The sequence below is a fragment of the Hylobates moloch genome, unplaced genomic scaffold (assembly GCF_009828535.3).
Source record: "Hylobates moloch isolate HMO894 unplaced genomic scaffold, HMol_V3 SCAFFOLD_8, whole genome shotgun sequence".
Classification (NCBI taxonomy): domain Eukaryota; kingdom Metazoa; phylum Chordata; class Mammalia; order Primates; family Hylobatidae; genus Hylobates; species Hylobates moloch.
The window spans coordinates 97,230,875-97,256,293 of record NW_026652283.1 but is presented as its reverse complement, the minus strand read 5'-3'; the positions used below and the strand labels follow the sequence as shown (position 1 = coordinate 97,256,293).

The following is a 25,419-nucleotide window of genomic DNA, read 5'->3' as shown; positions in this document are numbered from 1 at the left end:
CAACATGGTGAAACACCGTCTCTACTAAAAATATAAAAATCAGCCGGACATGTTTATATATATTTCTATATATATATATTTATATTTTTTTGAGGCAGAGTTTTGCTCTGTTGCCGAGGCTGGAGTGCAGTGGCATGATTTCAGCTCACCGCAACCTCCACCTCCCAGTTTCAAGTGATTCTCTGGCCTCAGCCTCCTGAATAGCTGGGATTACAGGTGCCCGCCACCACGCCCGGCTGATTTTTATATTTTTAGTAGAGACGGTGTTTCACCATGTTGGTCAGGCTGGTCTTGAACTCCTGACCTCGTGATCTGCCCACCTTGGCCTCCCAAAGTGCTGAGATTACAGGCGTGAGCCACCATGCCCTGCAGTACAGTTACATTTTCTTCTGTGCTTGTTGAAACAACATCAATCTCTGTTTACCAGTCTCCAAGCTCCATGAGGATGGGAACTTGTCTGCGTTTATTCCCTTGTATCCCTTGCACCCAGCATGGTGTCTGAAATTAATGGGTGCTCAATAAATATTTTCAATAAAAGATTCTACACTACAATAGGGCAAATATAAATTAGCAACAAGTACAGGCTTTGGAGACACTCAGATCTGGATTTGAATTGCTAACTGTAGATGGACAGCATGACTTAGGTAATTAATTTATGCTCTTTGGGCCTCAATTTCATCATCTATAAAATGGGGATAATGTGCACCTCTCTTGTGGGCTGTAATAAAGATTAAATGAAATCTTATATGAAGTACCCATCTACTCAAGTTCCTTTTAAATTTTATTTGCATAGCATTACAGGATTTGTGAAATAGTATATATTTTAAGGCCTAAGACTTAAGACAATTCCTTATTTCATGGGTAATAGAATTTTATACATCTATGTAAAGACCCAGGACTGGCCATCAGCAGACCTGAGTCCTCCAAGTTCTGCCTTAGCTAGTTATTGACCTTTGCTCCAGGGGCCTTCCTTCTGTCTGGAAGGCTCCCCAACCTCCTCCCCAGGTAAGACCTACCTGAAGGGCCATACCTGGTTGTAGGATGCAAGGTGAACATGACTGAATCTCATGCATCTTAATCTGCAAGATGAAGAGTTTGAGTAGGATTAAACACATCATGCAGGCAGCACCCTTATGGCTTTGGCTCTATCTGCTTCATAGCTATAGTATTATTTGACTGCTATTCTTTCTTTAAAAGTTTATTTTTATTCATTTATTTTTTGGAGACAGGGTTGTGTGCCATTACCCAGGCTGGAGTGCGGTGGTATGATCATGGCTAACTGCAGCCTTGACCTCCTGGGCTCAACTGATCTCTCGCTTCAGCCTCCTGAGTAGCTAGGACTACAGGTGCAGCCACCGTGCCCAGCTAGTTTTTTATTTTTTGTAGAGACAGGATCTCACTATGTTGCACAAGCTGTCTCAAACTCCTGGGCTCAAGAAATGCTCCCTCCCTAGCCTCCCAGTGTGCTGAGATTCCAGGTGGAAGCCACTGTGTCCAGCCTAAATGTTTACTTTAAAAGACAACTTCATACCACTATAGTAAATATCACAAGTAGAAGGTAACAACAACAAAACCCAGAAGAATGAAAACAAGATGGTGTTATAAAATTCTTGCCAGATATTACTACCTGCCAAGGCTCAGAGTCTGAGGCCTCTTCAGACTTTGTGAAGAAGGGAAATTAGCACATGCTGGAGAGATGGTAACCACTTAATGGCACTGCAGCGAGACATTCTGCACTCGCTCAGGACCATGAGAGTTGAAAAGGGCACGAGTGATTCAGTGTCATTTGGTTTCGTGTGTATCCCTAGTACCCATTTCTCACTTTGGGAAGCACTAGATTCGATCATAGACCTGGAAGGAACCTTAAAGATTACCTGACCCCCACACCCCGCATCATTTTGTAGACGGATGAGCTGAGCCTGATGTGGAGGTGGCTGCTCATGCCCTTGACCCAGCCATGTGAAGACCAGTGCCCTCGATTCTCAAAATGCGGGAGTTGAAAGACAGACAGACAGATAGACAGATAGATATGCAGAAGTTGAAAAATAGGCAGGCAGGTAGATAGAGAGATAGATAAGTGGGAATTGAAAGATAGATAGATAGATAGATAGATAGATAGATAGATAGATAGATAGATAGATAGATAAAGACCTGTGCCTGACTACGCTTGTGTAGTGTTACAGAAAGCAGCTGAGACATGGAGAGTGCCAGCAGTGTGGCCGCGGGACCCCAACTATGACCTGTTCACATGCAAACCACCTTTGTGGACTGTAGTCAGTACTTTTATTTTAAGCTCAGCTCTAATATATCTATGTACATTTTTGGAGTGGCCTTCTGTTGGCCAGTCATCTCTCTCTCTCTCTCTCTTTCTTTCTTTCTTTCTTTTTTCAGAGTCCTCCTCTGTAGCCCAAGCTGGAGTACAGTGGCATGATCTCGGCTCACTGCAACCTCCGCCTCCCGAGTTCAAGCGACTCTCCTGCCTCAGCCTCTTGAGTAGCTGGGACTATAGGCGCACGCCACCATGCTCAGCTAATTTTTTGTATTTTTAGTAGAGACAGGGTTTCACCGTGTTGGCCAGGATGGTCTCAATCTCCTGACCTTGTGATCCGCCCGCCTCAGCCTCCCAAAGTGCTGGGATTACAGGTGTGAGCCACCACCCCCGGCCCATTTCTTTAGAACCGGGTATGTCACTTATAAGTAGACTCTGTTCCCTTCAAAACCCTCTGGCTCCTCCAAAACACTTTCCTTGCTCTGTCTCATCCGCAAGAAAAATGAAACTGCTCTTTCACATTGGTCAGAAGAGGTAACACTTGGGACAAATGCATCTGGTACCATTCCAGAGGCACAAAGGAGTTTTGGGTGCAGGTTATACTTTTTGATTTTTTATAAACCACACAAATAAAAGTGGACAACAGAGAAAATATTGAGTTCAACATGGAGATTGGACTGGGCGCAGTGGCTCACGCCTATAATCCTAGCACTTTGGGAAGCCAAAGTGGGAGGATCATTTGAGCACTGGAGTTCAAGACTAGCCTGGGCAACATAGAGAGATTTCATCTCTACAAAAGTTTTTTAAAAAATTAGCTGGGCATGGTGGCACACATGTAGTCCAGCTACTCGAGAGTATGGGATGATTCCCTTGAGCCTGGGAGGTCAAGGCTACAGTGACCCATGACTGCACCACTGCACTCCAGCCTGGTCAGAGCAAGACATTGTCTCAAACAAACAGAGAGAGTATACCAAAGGGAGTTAAAACAAAATGAAATATAATGTTTTAAGTTCTGGTCCTCCTCCTCCATGTCCTGCCTCCCTGCCACCCTTGCCAAAAAAATTATTGTATAAATTATATATAGAGAACAAAACTAGGCCTTAAGGTACTAGGATCGTTTTGTTCCTCTCCGTATGTGAATTTAATTCCACAGTCCTTCTTCAACACTGAACACTACCCCAGCCCCTAATCCCTCCCACCACATTGCCCATCCCTGGGTGGCAAATCCAACAGTTTGGCCAACAATTACTTGGAGTGGCCTCCAGTTGTGTCAAAGATGCTGTATTTATTCATCGTCAGCTTTTGCTGCAACACAGCCCACTCTCCCCTAACTCAGCTGCTTAAAATAACAAGCATTTATGATTGCTTATGAGTTATGGATCAGCTGGTCGGGCTCACTCATGTGTCTGCAGTTAGCTGAGTATTTGGGTGGAAAGCACTGCTGTGTCTGCTCTTCCCAGCCCTGATTTGTGAAGCCTTTTTTGCTTTTCAGCAGGGGTTTGGTCTTCCTGAGCACCATCCTTGTGTCTTCTCCCTGCGCCCTGGGTTGGGCTGTCCATTATGGTTCTCTCAATAGAAGGTTGAGCCTGGGAGACTTGTCATGGATCAACATGTATTACGGTTGGGTCCTTTGTATTGAAGTCCACTGCAGTTTACCCTTCTAACCACATCTGCTTCCACTTTCCTCCACCTCTTACCACACACAGCATCATGAATGCTTTTTAGCTATTTATCTCTCTGAGCGGGTGGTAAGCTTTTGAGAGCAAAGAACACATTGCCTTTCCCCTGCTGTATTACCACCATCTGGCCCAATGCATTACGCGTAGTAGGTGCTCAGTAAATATTTGATGACTGCGATAAATGAGTGAATTAATGAAATTATTGATGAAACCAGGAATGAAGTAGAATGAGGTCTTGATGAACCCCCAAGAGTAAAATAACTGGAATTCCCCTTATTAATTTTTTTATCCTGTCCCCTCAAGCCCCATTGAATCCCAAAGGACGTACAGACATGGTCTGGAGGGCCTAGTTCTTAATGGTACCAATGTTTGTTTAAATTTTCCTAACTCTAGCCAGGTGTGGTGGCACGTGCCTGTAGTCCCAGCCACTCAGGAGGCTGAGTTGGAAGGATCACCTGAGCCCAGGAGGTCGAGGCTGCAGTGAGTTGTGACTGCGCCACTGCACTCCAGCCTGGGTAACAGAGTGAGATCCTGTATCAATAAATTAAATAAATAAATAAATAAATAAATATTCCAAACTCATTGCAGCAGATACTACAGGTTTGCCTCTGTTTGCAAATGTTTGGCTTCCCCAAGAGGCAGCTGTAAAGGGGAAAGCTGTAAAGGGGAAGGCAGCTGTAAAGGGGAAAGCAAGGCAGCTGTAAAGGGGAAAGCTGTAAAGGGGAAATCATGGGGAGGGATTCCTGGTTCTGATTTATTTTTCCACTTTTTTTTCTATTGGTTTACTAGAAAACCAATAGAATAGTGGTTTACTAGACTTAGATTCCTGGTGTCTCATAGCCCCTCGTCAGTTGATGCTCAGTCCCCCAGAACCACACTTGTTCTCTATGACCTTGTGAAAGTTACTTGATGCCAGGGAACACTGTGAACCACAGCCTTTATCTCCCTGTGAGTACGTGAGCAGCTGTTTCTAAGATTAGAATAAAAGTCGTAGTGATGGTGGGAGATTCCTGGCCTCCTTTCTACAAAGTGTCAGTAGGAGAATTGGATTAATGGGTATTTTTCTAATAGCCTGTCCTGCTGGCATAGAATAAAAATTTCACAGGTACAGCTGCATAACCTTGATATCTACAGCTATTCTTTCATGAGGGAGGAGGGCATGAGAATCCTAATCATTGTGCAGAGCAGTGGCTCTCAGCCCTGGCTGCACATCAAGTCATCAGGGAGCTTTAAAAAGTACAGATGCCTGATCCCACCACAGAAGTGCCAGTTCCATTGGCCTGGGGTGTGGTCTGGGACTCAGGATTTTTAAATCTCCCAGGTAACTCTGTGTGCAGCCAAAGTTGAGAACCACAGTTTCAGTTTATTCATTCTATGTCAGGAAAGGGACAATAATTATAATCTGTTAGAATTATTTGAATTTTTGTGGTTGTTAAAGCATATAGGTTTATATGCTGGGATGTATTATCATTGGGTTAGAATAACAGATTCATCCAAGGATGAAAATAAATGTCTCCAACATGTTCTGCATCTGCTTGGCTGCCCCTGCCTTTTGTTATCACCCCCTACTCCATCTCATCAAGTTGTCTTGAGAATAATTGTGAGAAAAAGTAGCAACTGCCCTAACACATGAATTTGCAAGATGCTCTTTACTGCATTCTCTCATTTGCTCCCCACACTAGGAAAGTCATCTAAGAAACAAACTGTCTCTCAGTTGAAAGTCCAGAGAGGAAAGCTGACAGGCTCAGCTAGGATCAAGTGCCCACTGTGGCCCCATCAGCGGCTTCTGTGAGATGGACACAGGTGCCTGGTCCGACCTCCTCTGTTGCAGCAACCACGTGCAGACCCGCACTGCTGTCGGGAGGACAGATGTTAACAAATCAGGGTCATTCTTGTCCCCTGTAGGAAAGCCTATGGGAGACCGAGCCGTCACTAGAACATGTTTGCTAACTAGAGATGCAGAGAAAAGGGAGCTTGGGGACCAGAGGCCAGCTTGGTTGCAGGGAGGAGGGAGTGCAAAGTACTCAGCAACTGGGCCCTGCGCTCTCCCTTTGCTCCTCTTCTGGAATCCACTCAGGTTCTTGTCTTTCCTTTGTGATTCTGCCTTGCACCTGTTGCAGTTCATCAAGACACAGTTTATTTTACCGTAGGTACATCTCAATATCCTTTGAAGACCTTCTAGGGTCATTTTCATGCTTTGGGGTGGATTTCTCTTCTGCCTGTGACGTTGTCTTCCAAGATAGGTTGATTCTTACTAGTTTCAAGGGGTGGTGCATTTTGACCTTAAGCCAAATTCTGGTGCTTTTCCCGGTCACAGGTGGTGGTATTCCATGTGAAAACAACTAAGTTTCAAATGGCTTGGGGCTGATACACATCACATCTTGAGTAGGCTCAGTGTTTGAATCAGAATCAAAACACAAGTCTTCTGAATTTTAATCAAATGCTTTTTCTCTCCTGCCCAAGTGAGTTTACTTTTTTCTTTTCCACGGTTTCTTTTGCAGGGGTTCAGCTGTTGCAAAAATAATTGGTAATAATGTCAAGAAACTTCAGAAGTTTGCCTCCACAGTCAAGATGTGGGTCTTTGAAGAAACAGTTAATGGCCGAAAACTGACAGACATCATAAATAATGACCATGAAAATGTAAAATATCTTCCTGGACACAAGCTGCCAGAAAATGTGGTAAGACTTTGGGGTGAAATGTACATGGGTTCATTCTGCAAGTTATGCTTGGCTGAGCAGCACCTGGGTCTTGGAACTGGGAAAGCTGCTTCTCTTTCCTCCAGTTCCTTTCCACTACCAATTGGTTTGGTTGGTTTTGGTTTTCCTGACTCTGAAAATGAGTTTTCTATTACGTTGCTAAGGATGCCTTAACAAAGTGCCAGACTGGGTACCTTAAACAACAGAAATTTATCTTTTTTTTTTTAATTTTATTATACTTTAAGTTTTAAGGTACATGTGCAAAACGTGCAGGTTTGTTACATATGTATACATGTGCCATGTTGGTGTGCTGTACCCATTAACTCGTCATTTACATTGGGTATATCTCCTAATGCTATCCCTCCCCCCTCCCCCCACCCCACAACAGGCCCTGGGGTGTGATGTTCCCCTTCCTGTGTCCACGTGTTCTCATTGTTCAGTTCCCACCTATGAGTGAGAACATGCGGTGTTTGGTTTTTTGTCCTTGCGATAGTTTGCTGAGAATGATGGTTTCCAGCTTCATCCTTGTCCCTACAAAGGACATGAACTCATCATTTTTTATGGCTGCATAGTATTCCATGATGTATATGTGCCACATTTTCTTAATCCAGTCTATCGTTGTTGGACATTTGGGTTGGTTCCAGAAATTTATCTTTTATAATTCTGGAGGTTTTGAGCATGAGATTAGGGTGTTGATAGGGTTGATTTCTTCTGAGGCCTCTCTCCTTGGCTTGTAGATAGCATCTTCTGTATTTTCACATGGTCTTCCCTCTGATCCTGTCTCTGTCATAATCTCCTCTTATAAAGATAGCAGTCATATTGGATAAAGACCCACCCCAATGACTTAAGTTAATTACCTCTTTAAAGACACTGTTTCCAGATACAGTCACATTCTGAGGTACAGCCCTTAACAGGCTTCCTCCTTGGCATTCAAAGTGCCAGCCACGTCTGGAACTAACAAACTTGCCTTAGGTTGCTCGTGCTCCCCAAGTAGCTCCTGCTGTACCCTAAGTGCATGAGATCAGCTTGCTAGGACAGCTAATGCAATGGTCTGTAATTAAAGTCAGGGTCAAGGCCTAAATTACAGAAGGAGATAGAAGAAAATGGGAAAATGTAAGACTGACAGTTTAAATTCAAGCTTATTAAGTCTGGGAGAGAAAAATACAGGTTATTGCCTGACCTCCTTCTATTGACTTGCGGGGGAAGAAAGAAATGAGCTTGGGGAGTGAAAAGGGTGTACCCTGCTGCTTGTCTGAGTGGAATTTATGAACTTCTTCTGTTGTCAGATTCACCCCTTTGTGGCTTTCTATCATAATCTCTTTGAAAACCAGACAGTTGTGGCTGTCTGATTCCTATGGTTAACCCAAGAAGCTCATCTCCTTTGTTAACGAAATACCCTTTACTGCATATATTCACTCACCAAACCTTATGAGCACGCACTGTGCATGCAAAGCACAGTGTTGGGTGCTGGGGACAGAAAGAGGAATAAGACAGTGTTGCTTTCCTCAAGGAACTGAGCAGGGGAGACCGATCTCTAAATCAATAAATGTGGGGAAGTTTTAGTTACAGTGTTCGTTAGTGTCAAGCACTGTGCTAAGCAATACGTATAGTCTCATTTAATCCTCTCAATAACCCTCTTAGGTTGATACTACTGGTTTTCCTATTAGGATGATGATTTTGATTATATAATGGAGGAAACCAAGACTCAGAGAGGCTAATGAACTTGTCCAGGGTCACACAGCTAAGGGCTACGGTTCAGACTGATTGCTGGTGGACGCATCCCTGAGCATGCTGAATCCGTTGCCTTCCAGGCAATGATGACATTCTGCTCTGGACTTGGGCGAGCCAGCATTTCCCTTCAGTTATTCTTGGTGCAGTTGGTGGGGGAAGAAGAACCTTTAGAGTTGTGAGCTTAGAAGTTAAGTTGTCCAAATGTCTGCTGGAGAGACTAAAAGAGGTGGCTGTTCACACTGCAATGGAAGGCCCCTGGGGTCATCTCTAATCCATTCTTGGGGCAGATCACTCTTTTGAGCTTCACTTTTCTCATTTTTATCAGAATTGGTTGCCCCTTCCCTTCGGTAAACTACATGCTTCATTGTTATATTCCTTCCACGCTGCCTGGTGCCGGTCCCTTGTGTACCTGTCTGTCTACCTCCACATGCCCTCAGTGTGTGACCTTGCTTTCTGGTTCTTCATTCACCCACAGTCTGTGGCACAGTGCTTTTCCTACAGTGGATATTCGAGGAATGTTGGGGGAAGTGAATCTGCTGAGTGGTTCTGTGAAGCTGGAGCCTGTGCTGCGAACAGGGAGAATGGGAGGGAAGGAATCGACATAGAGGAGTTGAGAGACCTTGCCCCTGACATGACTGACTCCACCACCCACCTCTGGTCACTGGTTGGGGACAGAGGCAGGAGAATTCACTCCTAGAACCCTGCTGATGTCTAATAGATCTCTCAAACCTATTCTTCCTGTTTAAGTGAAATTTTTGACCAACATGTCCCCAGTCCCTCACCCTGCAGCCTCAGGTAGCCACCTAAAAGTCCAGTTTTTAATCATTGTTTTTCCTTCCAGTTCAAGCAGGAGAGGTTTGTTGCATTTCCATCAACACAAGCTCACTGTTTATGCTGTCATTTGATGTGCTGACTTCAGACTGAGCCTTTTCTTTGTGAGACCCCCAAACTGCTGCCAACCTGACCCTTCCCCAGGTCCACACTCATCATGTGGCCCCTCCCACATAGGAGCCTTCTGTTACAGTGACTTCACCATGTCATTGCCTGCTGACTAAAAGCTGAGCCCGTCTGGGTTTGCGATTTCCCTTTAGATCTGAATGAAAAGAACGCTCATTATTTTCTGAAGGCCGGGTGCGGTGGCTCACGCCTGTAATCCCAGCACTTTGGGACCGAGTGCAGTGGCTCATGCCTGTAATCCCAGCACTTTGGGAGGCCAAGGGGGGCGGATCACTTGAGGTCAGTAGTTCCAGACCACCCTGGCCAACATGGCAAAACCTCATCTCTACTAAAAAAAGAAAAATTAGCCAGGTGTGGTGGTGCACACCTGTAATCCCAGCTATACTCAGGAGGCTGAGGCAGGAGAATTGCCTGAACCCAGGAGGTGGAGGTTGCAGCGAGCCAAGATTGCACCGCTGCACTCCAGCCTGGGCAACAGAGCAAGACTCCATCTAAAAAAAAAAAAGAATGATCCATCTAAAAAAAAAAAAAGAATGCTCATTATTTTCTGTAATTGCAAAATGGTTGATCCTGCTTTCTAGCTCTATTTCCAGAGCCTGTGTTTGGAGCTCATCAAGGTAGAGGACTCTTTTGCTTCCCTGTTCCAGCTTCAGCCAGTGACACCAGGATTTAGATTCCAGCACCCCCATGAAATATAGTTGCCGTTGCCTCTCATCTTCTGCCTCCTTTTTAAAAAACTGCTTCACTGAGATATAATCCACAGACCATACAATTCAGTGGCTTTTTTCATATATTTACATAGCTGTGCAGCCATCACTGCAGTCAATTTTAACACATTTTCATCACCTTGAAAAGAAATCTTGTACCCTTTCATAGTCACCTCCTGTTTTCCCCAATTGTCCCACAGCCCTAGGTGACCACTAATCTACTTTCTATCTCTATAGATTTACCTATTCTCCATATTTCATATAAATTGCATCTTACAATATGCAGTCTTCCGCGACTGGCTTCTTTCACTTCGCATAATGCTATGAAGCTCCATCCATGTTGTAGCATGTATCAATACTTCGTTCCTTTTTATGGCTAAATACGATCCTGTTGTATGGATGTCCCACATTTTGTTTACCCATTCATCAGCTGATGGTCATTTGAGCTGTTTCCACTCTTTGGGTATTATGAATAATACCTTTATATACAATGTGAACCTTTATATACAATGTTTTGTATGAACATATGTTTTCAGTTCTTTCGTGTGTATACCTAGGAGTAGAGTTAACTTTTTGAGGAACTGCCAGACTGTTTTACAAAGTGGCTGTACCATTTTACATTCCTATCAACAACAGTGTGTGAACGTTCCAATTTCTTCACATTCTCACCAGTGCTTGCCGTTATCTGACTTTTTAATCCTAGCGAGTATCTCATTCATGGTTTTGATTTTCATTTGCCTGATGGCTAACCATGTTGAACATCTTGTGCTTATTGTCACTTGTATATCTTTGGAGAAATGTGTATTCAAATCCTTTGTCCATTTAAAAAATGGATTGTCTTTTTATTATTGAGTTATACAAATTCTTTATATCTTCTAGATACAGGTCCCCTTTCTCCACAAGTATTTTCTCCTGTTCTGTGGGTTTTCTTTTTACCTGCTTGATGCTATCCTTTGAAGCACAAAAGTTTTTAATTATGAAGTCCAATGTTTACCTTTTTACTCTGCTGTGAATTCTTTGAGTATAGTTTCTTGCATAGGTCTTTATTCACTAATGTCTCCTCCGCACCTAGAATAGTGCCTGGCATTATTTGTGGTCTGAATAAATGCCAAGGATAGTGGAACTGCTGAGGAAGAACAAACCAGGATGAAGAATTTTGTTTCAGTGCTTTAGGTGGTATCACATGGGAAATAAGGTTAGGGCAAGACTTAAAAAAAATTAATCATTTACATTTGGGTACTAGGGTTGGGGTAATACCTATTAATTTTTGCTGAAAGCCTTCTGAAAATTAAAATATCAGTTCAGTGTGAAGCCTCAGTATTACTCCTTTCCTCCTTGGGTTTAACTCTTTGATTTCATTAGAGGAGTAGTTTTCCCTGGTGATCTTCAAATTTTAATGTTCATCAGATCACTGGGAGAGCTTCCCAGGGATATATGGGCCCACTCCTATAGTTTCTGATTCAGTAGGTTTCAGGTGGGGTCCCTGAATGTGCATTTCTCACAAGTTCCCAGGTAATGGGGATGCTGTTGGTTCAGGAGCCATGCTTTGGGAACCATGGGGGTACATAATAAATTGATATTATTGGTGTTGTACTGGGGAATCCAGGTGGTGGATAGCTGTTTTTCCAGAAGTAGCCTGACTTACCAACAGTGGCATATTTACATAAGAATCATCAGATAAGGTCCTCTGTCTGAGGGTCATGTTTCTGCATGTAGAGCCAAGTATGTGAATTTCACCTGAGATCTTGGCTGCAATTGAGATGAAGAGACAGAGGAAAATTACACTATTTTTGAGCCTCTACCACGTCCCAGGTATGACATTGCTATGTGTTTTACTCCTGGTATTGTCTTGAATCTGAGTACACACATCCCCCAGATAATGTAGGTGAGTTGCTGTGGCATCCAGTTAGCTGACTGGCAATAGAGCCCGGCCATGATGCTCTGTGCAGCCACGGCAGCTGGATTATTGTTAAACCACACCATTCTCATTAGGAACCAGAATTGTTTCAGCATGCAGATTCATACAGACTTGAAGCAGAAATAACTGTAGTGGCCATAAGAGATTAGATAAAAATGAGAACAGCCTTGGTATCTTTTATTTGGCTTATCCTTGTTTTATCTGTCATTACTATGATGTTAGTACAAAAGGGTTGGTAGTAAGATTCATGGATTTTAGGGGGAAAAGTCTTATAATACTATATTAAAAAGATATAAAATATTACTCTAATTCTATAAATACAATTTTAGACATTTCTGTGGGCTCAAAAAGGCCTTGGAAGGAGTGTACCAAAATATTGATAGTGATTATTTCTGGTGCAGGGAGGAGCTGTTCTTATTTTCCTACTTAGAGGTTTTTTCTTCAGATTTGATCCAGTGAGCCTATTTATAGTCATGAATGAATGAAGAAAGCATTTTAATCCTAATTGGTTTTAAAGACCATAAAATAGCATCTTTGGAGGGTGAGGAGACCAGTCTGTGATGATGAAAGTGAGGTCTTTTTCTTGCCCACTCTGATGACTGCAAATAAGATGTTGCTAACAGGTAAAAGCTCATTGAGCACACACTGTGGACAGTGATGGTGGATCCAGGAGGTACAAAAGAACCTTCAGGCTAGTCCACACAGACTTCACCAGCTTTGTTTCCAATGATTTTTATTTATTATTAGGTTTTTATTAACTTAGACTAAGAGCACTGGGCTCCTGAAAGTCTGGGCATTAAGCAAACCAGCCCTGATGTCTTCGTTCTGGGTTGTTTGTCCTACTTGCCATTGAAAGGCAAGACCTGTTGTTCTGAGTTGTGCTTCCCAGCATATTTCAGAATCTGGAATGATGGACACCCTCAGAAAGAGTTTTGGCAGGAGGCTCACAAAATCAGTCACCATTTCCAAAGCAGCTCCTGATTATTTTCAGAGCAGAAAATCGGGTAGGGGCTTAGCAAAACGTTTTATTCTGAAAGATGAGATTCACATGATCTCATTAGCTGATGAGAACTTGTTCTGATACTGTGTAAGAGGAATAATGTTCTGTGAATGGACCATGCACCCATAAAAATACAGCTCGCATTGTACACGTTGCTTCTGTGGGTTAAACCCTAAGTATTCCACCAAGGAGAATAAGCCCCAACCACATTGTCCTAGAGACCATCACATTCCCTACCACCTGCAGGTTCCTCTTTGATTTATTAAGAAAGAAATGTAAGAGACAGAAGAACTCCTGACCAGCCAGCAGCTTCCTTGAGAATGGTTTGTTTGTTTGTTTGTTTGTGACAGGGCCTCACTCTGTCCCTGAGGCTGGAGTACAGTGGTGCAATCACAACTTTTTGCAGCCTCGACCTCCTGGGCTCAAGTGATCCTCCCACCTCAACTTCCCAAGTAGCTGAGACCACAGGCACTCGCCACCACACCTGGTTAATTTTTTTTATTTTTTGTAAAGATGAAGTCGCACTGTGTTGCTTAGGCTGGTCTTGAGCTCCTGGGCTCAAGCAGTCCTCCCACCTCAGCCTCCCAAAAGTGTTGTGATTATGGCATGAGCCACTGAACCTGGCTGGGGATGTATTTTAGCAAGAGACATGGGAATAGGCTGATTCCTTAAAAGTTAAGGATTTGCAGGACACAGGTAGATTTTTCGATGAATACGCTTTCATTTGTTAAGGTCTTTGTAGTTTCAAAACACTGTCACTCGTATTACTTAATTGGAAGGTGTTCTGTGAGGTAGCCAGATCGGAAAGGTAATTTTTATCTCTATTTTACATATGGGGTGACTGAGGTCGATGAAGCTGAGTCACTTGCCAGAGGTCATACAGCTGGTCAGTTGCAGATGTGCAACCCAGACCTTCAAACCTATATTTTTTCTCCTTGGTTCTGGTGTTTTTTCCACTTCACCATGTTGAAAATGCCCCAAAGGGGGAAAGGGAGGAGTGTGTATGTGTTAGAGGTGGATGGGAGAGAGGAGAAACAGTATGTCCAGAGGAATGTGTTTTAATTAAAAGTCAGGCAGCCAGGCTTCATATGAACCAGGGAGTAGGGTGCATAAATGTCCATCTGAGCAAGGCCAGTATTGAAGGGGAAGGAGCGATCAGAGTTCTTGTGAAGGCCATGGGAGCATGGGTGGGACACAGGAAAACACATGAGAGCAAAGCGATGAGCTTTGCCAATAAAGGACACACAGGCCAATTGTAGGTTGGCATCGAGAGGGTTGTTTTTTTGTTTGTTTTGTTTTGTTTTTTTGGGACAGAGTCTTGCTCTGTCGCCCAGGCTGGAGTGCAGTGGCACGATCTTGGCTCACTGTAACCTCCCCATCCCAGGTTCAAGTGATTCTCATGCCTCAGCCTCCTAAGTAGCCAGGATTACAGGTGTGCACCACCACACCTGGCTAATTTTTATATTTTTAGTAGAGATGGGGTTTCGCCATGTTGGCCAGGCTGGTTTCAAACTCTTGGCCTCAAGCGATCCACCCGCCTCAGCTTCCCAAAGTGCTGGGATTATTACAGGCATGAGCATGGCGCCCAGCCTGCATCGGGAGATTAATGCAATAGAATCAGAAAATGCTTTGTTGGAGGGGGTGGAGTCTCCAGGTGTGAGAGGAATAATGTAGCAGGTGGATTTTTTGTAATAAACCTTCGCCACTTGTGGACTACCTAGCCTAGATTACCAATCTGGAGAAGCCTTTCCAAAGAGGAAAATAGGCAAATAGGCCTTCCCTGCCTTTGGGTCTGCCACTAACGAGGGAGAAGTGCTGAGCTTTGGGTTTTGATCTGCTCTATGGGGAGTGACTCTAGGTTGTCATTCAAATCAGCTTAAAGCTAAATGTTTTGGCTCTTGTAACTAAAGATCCAGGTAGGGCTGGCTTCAGGTGTAGCCTGAACCAGCAGCTTACATGATATTAACAGGGCCCTGTTTTTCCCTCTGTTCCCCTGCTTTGCCATCCACAAAGTTGGCTTCATCCACATGGTAGCCCTGTGGCGTAGGTTCTCCCCTCACATTTGTAAACATGGATGCAGTAGTTCCAGACTTCACAGCAGCATCCCACACTGTTCAAGGAAAGACCCATGGCTACTCCTGAAGAACAAGGAAGGATCTGTTTCCCAGAAGACATCTACTGGTTTCTTGTTGGCCCTGATTGTTTAATGTGCCCATTAGCTTGAACAAGTTAAGAACCACCCCTGGAATGGGGTAGGGGCCAATTCCACCCAAATGGCATGGTTAAAATTGGTAAGTGGTAGCTTTTGAAAGGAAGTTTAAGGAAACTTCTTCTAGAAAGAAGGGGAATGGAGGCTAGGCAATAAATTATGGAAGTCCTCCACACCTCCTGAAGGGATAAGGGAATTAAACTTCAGATACATTTTCTTTGGGGAATCCTTTGTGTGAGGGAGTAACTCTTAGCCCAGGCATTAGTCAAGGTAATAGGCTAAGATACTGCAAAAGACATAATATTGTGACAAAGAACAAGAGACTTGTCTTCCTCTCACATAGAAATACTCCAGTGGTTTGCTTTACACTATTATTCTTGGTCCCATGTTTTTTGTTTTTTTTTTCCCCTGTACCATCTCCTAAGCCTTATAACCCTCACTGTGATCAAGGCTAAGTTACCAAGGTTTTCAGCTCACAGGAAGGGGGAAGAGAAAGTGTGGAGGAGGCAACCCACTGTCTTGAGGGCTCTGGGCTGTCAGTGGAAACCACTTCTCCCTCTCACATCCAGCAATGAGAACTTGGTCCATGGCCATGTGTAGCTGCAAGGACTGCTGGGAAATGCAGTCCCTGGCTAGACGACTAGTGACCAGCTTACAGGTCTGTGATTATAGAGAAAGGGGAGAAGGAATTTTGGCTGGGAGTTGGCAATCTCCATCACAACCCCCAAACTAGGTTTCCTCAGAGGCTGGCCCATTCTGAATGATGTTCCTGTGACAGACACAATTTCCTCAGAGAAGAATCTTCATTCAAGGCCTTTCATTTTGGGAACCAGGAATGCTTAATGGGGACTAAGTCAGTTATAGTTAGGTTTAAATACATATGACAGAAAACCTAAAATAACAGTGGCCTAAGCAAGGTAAATGCTTGTGCATTTTTCTCCCATGTAAAGACATTTGTGGTTGGTGTAGCATCATGGTGGCAGAGACTTATTTGATTCCACTGTTTTGCCATCTTGGCATGTGCTGTCCTCCTTCTGCTCTAAGATGACTGTCTGAATTTCAGCCATGCCTTCACATTCCCACTGGCAAAAGGAAGGAGAAGGACCTTCCAGGACATTTTCTAGAAGTCACAGGCAGCATTTCCATTGATGCTCCCTTGATCAGAACTCAGTCACATGGTACACCTAGCTGCAAGGAGCACGGGGAAACATAGCCTTCTTTGCCAGCATGCAGCAGCCCAGCTTGAAACTAGGAGTTCTAATGCTGAGGAATAAGGAAGAACAGATACTAGGCGCAGCAAGAAGCCTTTGCCAGAGACCATTTGCCCTGGAGTCCGCACTGCATGCCCTCACTTCTGCCGTGTTAAACTAATCTTCACCCTTAAGGAAAGAAATCATCATAATAGCTGACATGTGTTGAGTGTATATCAAGTCCCAGGCAGTTTTCTATATCATTTAGTCCTCACAGCAGCACTCTCAAAGGAGAGTTTAGTGTGGGATCATTTACAGAGGGGCCATGGGGTTGAGGGAATCAACAGGGGTTGATGAAGTGCTCAGAGATTAGCAACAGCTGGAAGCCATTACCACCCCTGAAAGGGTCAGGAAAAGAACGTGTCACCAGCCTGAAGAGGGCTTAGAGACATGGCCTTAGAAAGGGGCTGCCTGGCAGCAGCTGCAGCTGTGGAATGAAGCCAAGCCAGAACCACTGTGAGCCTAGGCAGAAGTGGCCCGAGGAGGCTGATAAATACCCTTGACCTGTCTCTCCTCCCATCCTTTGATCTCCTGACAGTGTCTCCCATTGGCTGAAGCCCACTGGAAGCCAGAGAACAAGGGAGCCTGGGGAAATAGTTTAGAGAAAGCAGCCTCCTGGGAACAGAATGGGGCAGAGAAGAGCGGAAAATGGATGGGGGGCTGGTGAGGTGGGAGAGCAACAGAGAGCAACCCACATAGTGTTATTAGTGGTGCCTTTTGCAGATAAGGCAGTTGAGGAGTGGAGAGGATAACTCACCTGCCCAGCTGGTGACAGAGGCAAACCCTCTGCTTCAGACCCCCATAAGGAATAAGGAAGACAAAGCAAACACACTTGCCTTCCTTGTCTATCTGTGCAATGCTCTGCACATAGTAGGCATCTGATAAATGGTCAGTAAGTGAAACCATGTGGACAGGCAAGGTTTGATATAAGAGGAGAAACGGTCTTCTCTGCCTTTTGGTTGCAGGTTGCCATCTCAAATCTCAGTGAGGCTGTGCAGGATGCAGACCTGCTGGTGTTTGTCATTCCCCACCAGTTCATTCACAGAATCTGTGATGAGATCACTGGGAGAGTGCCCAAGAAAGCCCTGGGAATCACCCTCATCAAGGTAACTCGAGTGCATGCTGCCCAGGGCTAGACATTGGTTATCGGAAATTTCATTTCCTCACACTTTCATCTGCTTGAGATTTGGAGCTGAAGGGGAAGTTGTGGCAGTTTTTCATTTGTGTTTTTAAAGATGCCCAAAAGTCATAAAAAATATAAGACTAGTTTAGCTCAGATTGAGAGTGGGCTGCTTTCTGTTGCAGCAGACTAGCAGCAGCAGTGATGTGAAGAGCTGTGCCACCCCTTCCAGTCCACTCTGGGGCCTCAGCCTGCCATCTGGAAACCACCAGCAGTTTGAATTAGCTGGGAAATTAAGAACCATTAGTGCCCATTCCTGGATATATACCCTAAAGCATGTGTTTTTAACCAGAACTCCACGAACCACCTCTGAAGGTCCACAGGTTGAATGCAGGAAGTTCATGCATTTAAATGTGGAGGAAAAAAATTCTTGCATTCTAACTCATTTTAACCTGTAAGTGAAGTAAGCATTCTCTTCATTTATGAATGCAGCTCACAGCCAAAGTTTCAGTAATAGTAGTATTAGCAGGATCTGAGACCTTGTTGTCAATAGGAGTCACAGGACTTTCATTTCAGTTTACACCTTTTTCTGATATCTCGAGGTATCATTTATACTCGTCACTACTTGGAAATTGTGGTAATTGTTAGACCTGCCATGACATCTTTTTCTAATTGCATTAATAAAACAGTGCATATATTACTTTATTATAAATTTGTTTTTTAAACAAATCTCAACATAATTGGATTCCTGGGTTATTTTAGGTGTTTTGTTTTATGCCTATGAAATTCTGAGAATGAGTCCATAAACTTCACCAGATTGCCAGGGGTAAGGCCCATGTCGTTGGAAAGATTAAGAACTCGCTAGAGAGGCTGTGCCAGAGCATTTACAGATGAATGTTCAGGAAGGCAAACCAGAGTAACCCAAATGTCATCAGCAAGAGAGTAGACAAATGAAATGTGAACTATTCATTTTAGAATACTGTGCAGTAAGTGAACAGAAATGAACCAGAAGTTTGATGCAGCCACATGAGTGAATCTCTAAAACGATATTGTAGTTCAAGACAGCACGTCACAGGTGAATGGCACAATTCTCTTTATAGACTTGAAACACCAGGGATAATGACATATAACATTGTCTAGGGACCATCTGATGTGGTAAAATAATCAAAAGCAAGGGAGCAATGCATACAGCATTCAGGACAGTGGTTCACCCTGGGGAGCAGGGGTAGAAGGAGGATGAACTTGAGAGGAGACACACAGGGGACTTCAGTGGTGTCAGTCACGTTCTATTTATTAACACGAGTGATGAGTACATGTTTATTTTCTTCATTTGATTCTTCTTTAAGCTGTACATAGGCAGTATAGATGCTTTTACTCTTGTAAGTAGGAGACATTTTTCAAGTTATGTAGCCGTGGGACATCTACTATCCCATGCCTCTTTGATTTCGCGGTTTGTTTTCTCCTAACTTCTTGGCATTCTTGTAGGGCATAGACGAGGGCCCTGAGGGGCTGAAACTCATTTCTGACATCATCCGCGAGAAGATGGATATTGACATCAGTGTGCTGATGGGAGCCAACATTGCCAATGAGGTGGCTGCAGAGAAGTTCTGTGAGACCACCATCGGTAAGCACTGCCTGGGAGGGACCCCAGGAGTCTGGACATTTGATGTTTGAACATGTACATATTCCATTTCTGATATTTTCTGTAATAGACTCTTCCCTGTCCGTCTTAACATTCCTTAGTGGGCATTCAGTGGGGCGAGGGTTTTACGTAAGGAGGCTATTTTGTGGAACTGAAGTGTTTCCACAACCTCCAGAATGAATATCAATCAATATGGCCAAGTAGACCATTCTGACTTGCTGTGATCCAATAATGAATTATCGAGGTTAAACACAAAAGTGCAAGGTTGCTTGTACCAAGAAACAGGTGGCTACATCCATGATAGGGGTCCTCTGGCCTCAGAAACCCACACATTCTCTTTTCTTACAGATGCTAGTATCTGGATCCTCATTGCTTCCAATGAGATCTAAAAATTGGTTGAATGACCCCCATTTTCAGGTGAATAATAAGACTCAGAGAATAAATTACCTGCCCCAAGATCACACAATAATGCAGAAGCCAGGAACAAATTTGAGTCTTCTGTTTCCTGAAATAGTAAGCCTTTTCTACTCTTATACATTATACATTAGATACATTATTCGCACATTGATGTTATGAAAATTTTCATTTCTTTTAAAAGAGGCTTTGAGAATTCTCAAGTGTCCATGTACCATATTAAAGGATGCTTTGTTGCAAGAGTAATATTATTGTATTTTCAGATGCTTTGCAAAAGTTTATCTACCCCTGCAGAACTTACTTTCACCCTTGTCAAACCTGCAAGCAATGTGAATCATTTCTCCTTGGCAGCTTTGTAAAAGGAGGCTCTGAGAGATGTCAGGCTCTCTTGCGTGAGATGAACGCGCAGGAAAATGTAGCTCCAGATTCTTATACCTGCCTATACGTAGGGCTTTTTAGGGTTTGGTTTTTTTTTGGAATTTTCTACCTTAATTTTTATTTTTAATTATGGAGGTATTTCACATGATTATTATGGAAGATAGAGATAATCAAAAGAAAGCCATTTTAAAATTTTGGTAATTTTGTTATATATCCTTTTTTTCTATTTGTATGAACTATTATGTTTGTAGTGAATCATATACTATTTAATAATTGCTTTATTCACTGAATATGTAACAAAAACCTTTCAGAGTCTGTTAACATACTATACATCCTCATAACTGCAGAGCATTCCATCAACAATTCCATATATTTGGACACAAAACTTTTTTTTGAAAAATAGTATTTTTTGGAGAGAAGTACCACAAATAATATAAAGAAGAAAAGAATAGCCTATGATACCACCTGCCCATGTTGTCATTTACAAAAGTAATACAGCCACAGGTTTAAAAAAAAATTCAAGCACCATGAGAAGGTGGAAAAGTAGAACTAAGATTGTAATTTCCCACCCATTTCCCTCTTCCCAGAGGGAATCACTGTTAGCAGTTTCTTTTTTTTTGTTTTTTATAATTTCAACTTTTATTTTAGATTCAGGGGGTACATGTGCAGGTTTGTTACATGGGTGTATTGCGTGATGCTGAGGTCTGGGTTATGACTAATCCTGTCACCCAGGTAGTGAGCATAGTACCCAATAGGTAGTTTTTCAATCCTTCCCTCCCTTCTCTCCTCTCTAGTAGTCCCCAGTATCTGTTGTTGCCATCTTTATGTTCATGAGTACCCAGTGTTTAGCTCTCACTTATGAGTGAGAACATGCAGTATTTGGTATTCTGTTCCTATGTTAACTCACTTAGGATAATGGCTTCCAGCTGCATCCGTGTTGCAAAGGACATGATTTCGTTCTTTTTTTTTTTTTTTTTTTTTTGATATGAAGTCTCACCCTGTCGCCAGGCTTGAGTGCAGTGGTGTGATCTTGGCTCACTGCAACCTCCGACTCCCTGGTTCAAGCAATTCTCCTGTCTCAGCCTCCCCAGTAGCTGGAATTATAGGCACGTGCCACCACGCCCAGCTAATTTTTATATTTTTAGTAGAGACGGGGTTTCACCATGTTGGCCAGGCTGGTCTTGATCTCCTGACCTCATGATCCACCTGCCTTGACCTCCCAAAGTGCTGGGATTACAGATGTGAGCTACCGCGCCCGGCTGATTTCATTCTTTTTTAATGGCTTTTACTACTAGCAGTTTCTAAATATTCTTCTGGAAAAAATTTATTCATATATGTATACTAGTATATACATATATGAATATGTCTTATTCTTTTACAGTAAATTCTTTTATTTATCTGCAGTTTTAATATAGCCTGTGAAATTGTTATGTAATTACTTATATTTTCCCAAAAAGATTAACTAGTTTGTTCCAACTCAATCCTATTTGCCAATAATCCTTTCCCAGTTCATTTCGGAAGACTAAATCTTAATCTGCAATCCCAATCCTTGATCCAATCCTGGCTAGGACTCCAGCCCTGTTTGTTGTAGGAAAGTTTCTAGTTAGGTGCATTAGGCTTTTTTGGTTTAAAAAAAAAACAGATAAAAGCACACAAGTTACATTTCTTTCCCTCTGGCATTTCTCTACCCGGTGCTTCTATGCCTTTTCTGTGGGGTGGACTGTGATAAGCACTGATGACCTGAATTAAATTAAGTAAAGCATTTCTGGGTGGAGTAGCTCTCATGAGGCTAAAGCCGAGGATCTTCTGAGGCCAAGAGTTTGAAATCACCCTAGGAACTGTAGCTGGGAGTTTCCAAAAAAGAACAAAAAAATTTTTTAATTAGCCTGGTATGGTAGTACATACCTGTAGTCCCAGCTACTCAGGAGACTGCTGTGGGAGGATCACCCTGAGGCTAGGAGTTTGAGCAAGCCTGTAGTCACTGCAGTGACTATGATCATGCCATTGCGCTCCAGCCTGGGTGACAGCAATACCCTGTCTCTTTAAAAAAAAAAAAAATTCAGTAAAACATTGAAAGTAAGACAGAATATGAAAATGATGTTTAAAAATTGTTTTATATAACCTGAATTAATTAATTTTTAGAAGTAGAGTCTTGTTTGAATTCTTGGCCTCATGGGATCCTCCTGCCTCAGCCTGCTGATGTACCGGGATTACAGGTGCGAGCCACTGTGCCCAGCCTATAACCTGAATTTAATCATAAGAAAATATCAGACAAGCCCAAAGTAAGAGATATGTTACAAAACAACAGTCCTATGACATCTTTGACTCTTCAGAAAAGTCAGTGTCATGAAAGACAATGAAAGGCTAAAGGAGTGTCCCAGAATAAAGAAGACTGAAGATATATTACCACGCCAGGCGTGGTGACTCACACCTATTATCTTAGCACTTTGGGAGGCCAAGGTGGGAGATCACTTGGGCCTAGGAGTTTGAGACCAGCCTGGGCAACAATGAGATCCCATCTCTACAAAAAATAACAAAAATTAGCCAGGTGTGGTGATGCATACCTGTAATGCCAGCACTTTGGGAGGCCAAGGCAGGCGGATCACCTGAAGTCAGGAGTTTGAGACCAGCTTTGCCAACATGACAGATGAAACCTCATCTTTACTAAAAATACAAAAATTAGCCGGGTGTGGTGGTGCACGCCTATCTTCCCAGCTACTCGAGAGGCTGAGATGAGAGGATTGCTTCAGCGTGGGAGGTGGAGGCTGCAATGAGCAGTGATCGCACCATGGCACTCCAGCCTGGGTGACAGAGCAAGACTTTGTCTGTAAAAATAAAAAAGGAGACATGAGCACTAAGTGCAGTGTGGGGTCCTGGATTGGGCAGGGAGAGTTGCTTTGGAAGACAATGCAGAGGTGATTGGTGAGATTTGAATGTGGATTATATGTTAGATAATAATATTATGTAAACATTACATTTTCTGTATTTGATCATTGCAGTGTGGTTATCCAGACATCCTTTGTTGATGCATAGGGAGTATTTTAAATTATGGTAGGTTCAGGAATCGTGGCCCGCTTGAGTCTTCTGTGGAGGGAAAAGATAGGGCAGCTTCAGTCTTCAAAATCCTGTCATGGTGAACTACAGTGCCCTCTTGTGGTGAGGTCTCCTTTCGTTCTTGGGGCATACCACAGACTCTAAGGCTTTTAATCCAGTCATTCCACAAATATTTTTCAAACCCTCTTATGTATCAGGCATGGTGCCAAATGTCTAGAATACATAAGCTCCTTATGGAACTTGTAAGCACACAAACACATATGGAATCACAAACTAAAATAAGGATTTTGAAGGAGTTTTATTAAATAGGTTAATTGCCTCTAAAACTTGGTGTGGCAGAGAAAGGGGATTTTCCTGTCTTTGGTTTACATTGAGTTTTGGGCAGCCTTCCCACATGGCTGTCCGGCATTATCTGTTCTGTACAGATGCCCTGAGTCCCTGCTTGACATGTCACTGTTTATGACTGGGGTTTGTTGTTGTTGTTGTTTTTGAGATGGAGTCTCACGCTGTTGCCCAGGCTGGAGTGCAGTGGCGTGATCTCAGCTCACTGCAACCCCCGCCCCCTGGGCTCAAATGATTCTAATGCCTCAGCCTCCTGAGTAGCTGGGAACACACACACACACACACACACACACACACACACACACACCCCACCACCACGCCAGGCTAATTTTTGTATTTTTTGTAGAGACGGGATTTCGCCATGCTGACCAGGCTGGTCTCGAACTCCTGACCTCAAGCAATCCACCTACCTCAGCCTCCCAAAGTGCTGGGATTACAGGCATGAGCCACCACGCTAGCTTATGACTGGTATTATATTAATAATAAAATTAGTGGTCCGGGTGCAGTGGCTCATGCCTGTAATCCCAGCACTTGGGAAGGCCAAGGCAGGTGGATTGCATGAGGTCAGGAGTTTGAGACCAGCCTGGCCAACATGGCGAAACCCCAACTCTACTAAAAATACAAAACTTGGCTGAGCATGGTGGCGCATGCCTGTAGTTCCAGCTACTCAGGAGGCTGAGGCGGGAGAATTGTTTGAGCCTGGGAGGTGGAGGTTGCAGTGAGCCGAGATAGTGCCATTGCACTCTAGCCTGGGCAACACAGCAAGACTCTGTCTCATAAATAAGTATAGTACCTATTATCCATGATTTAAGGTAATAAATTTTAAAAGGTACCTTTGAGAAAATATGAGATTGCTGTAAATCAAGCCCACCTCTTGGATGGACATTGTGTTATTTGCAGCCACAAAGGAACCCATAGACCCTACCTTGTATCTATGGCAAGCCAAGAGTGTGCCTTCCCCCGCCCATTCCTCAGTTTGTTCACCAGCAACCCAAGCTTCCAGCTGCAGGTGGCTGGATTAAAGTGACTCGAGGGAGGGGCTGGTCTGCAATGTTCGGGAGCATCCTTCCTGTTGGAGGCACTGAGCAGTGGGAGGAGAGACATGGTGAGGCTGTAATATGATGTGGGGGCCAGGGACTGATTTACCCAACCTAGATGATGCAACAGTGTTGCACAGAGTCACCTAGATAGCCTGGTGGACTGTTTAAAAAGGAAGAGAACAGTTTGCACAAAACTGACATAGTTCTAGCATTTGGAAAAGGGGAACTCAGCTAAATGAAGAGCAGTAATGCTACAGAGTAGACTGTGTTTCTAAGTGTTGGGTGTAGATATTGTGTTTTATTATGAAACTCTTCAGAAAACAAAAGTAGAGCAGTATCATGAACCTTACATGCCCGTCACCCGTCTTTAGAAATGATTAACTCCTGGCCAGTCTCATTTCATCCACTCCCCACCCTCTCTCAACCCTCAGATGGCCTGGATTATTTTGACATTGTGTCACTTCTTGGTGTAGTTTTAGTTGTTGATAATCATGCTTTTTTCTTTTTTCTTTTTTTTTTTTGAGACAGAGTCTCGCTCTGCCGCCCAGGCTGGAGTGCAGTGGTGTGGTCTCGGCTCACTGCAGCCTCCACTTCCTGGGTTCAAGCAATGCTCCTGCCTCAACCTCCTGAGTAGCTGGGACCACAGGTGTGTGCCACCACACCCAGCTAATTTTTTGTATTTTTAGTAGACACGGGGTTTCACCATGTTAGCCAGGATGGCTTCAATCTCTTGACCTCGTGATCTGCCCGCTTCAGCCTCCCAAAGTGCTGGGATTATAGGTGTGAGCCACCGCACTGGCTGACAATCATGCTTTTTTGTGCTTTGGAAATGTATAGCTCTAATTCTGATGTATGTTTGGTTTTTGCTTGTTTTATCCTCTGTCTTCCCATCCCCCAAGAGGTGGCATAGGATAGAGATTCAGAGCATGGGCCTTGGCGGCCAGAGCAGTATATGGGTTAGAATTTGGGCTCTCCTTATACCAGGTGTTTGACGATGGGCAAGTTGGCAAAC

The 25,419-nt window shown here is 43.5% G+C and overlaps 1 protein-coding gene across 1 annotated transcript in view; it reads left to right on the top strand.

The window, feature by feature from the left end:
- GPD1L (glycerol-3-phosphate dehydrogenase 1 like) overlaps positions 1-25,419 on the top strand; it is a 64,471-nt gene that overhangs the window by 15,499 nt on the left and 23,553 nt on the right. The window contains exons 2-4 of the mRNA XM_032162225.2: positions 6,450-6,627; positions 17,383-17,523; positions 19,023-19,161. Coding sequence (XP_032018116.1) covers positions 6,450-6,627; positions 17,383-17,523; positions 19,023-19,161 — 458 coding nt within the window. The remainder of the gene's footprint in view (positions 1-6,449; positions 6,628-17,382; positions 17,524-19,022; positions 19,162-25,419) is intronic.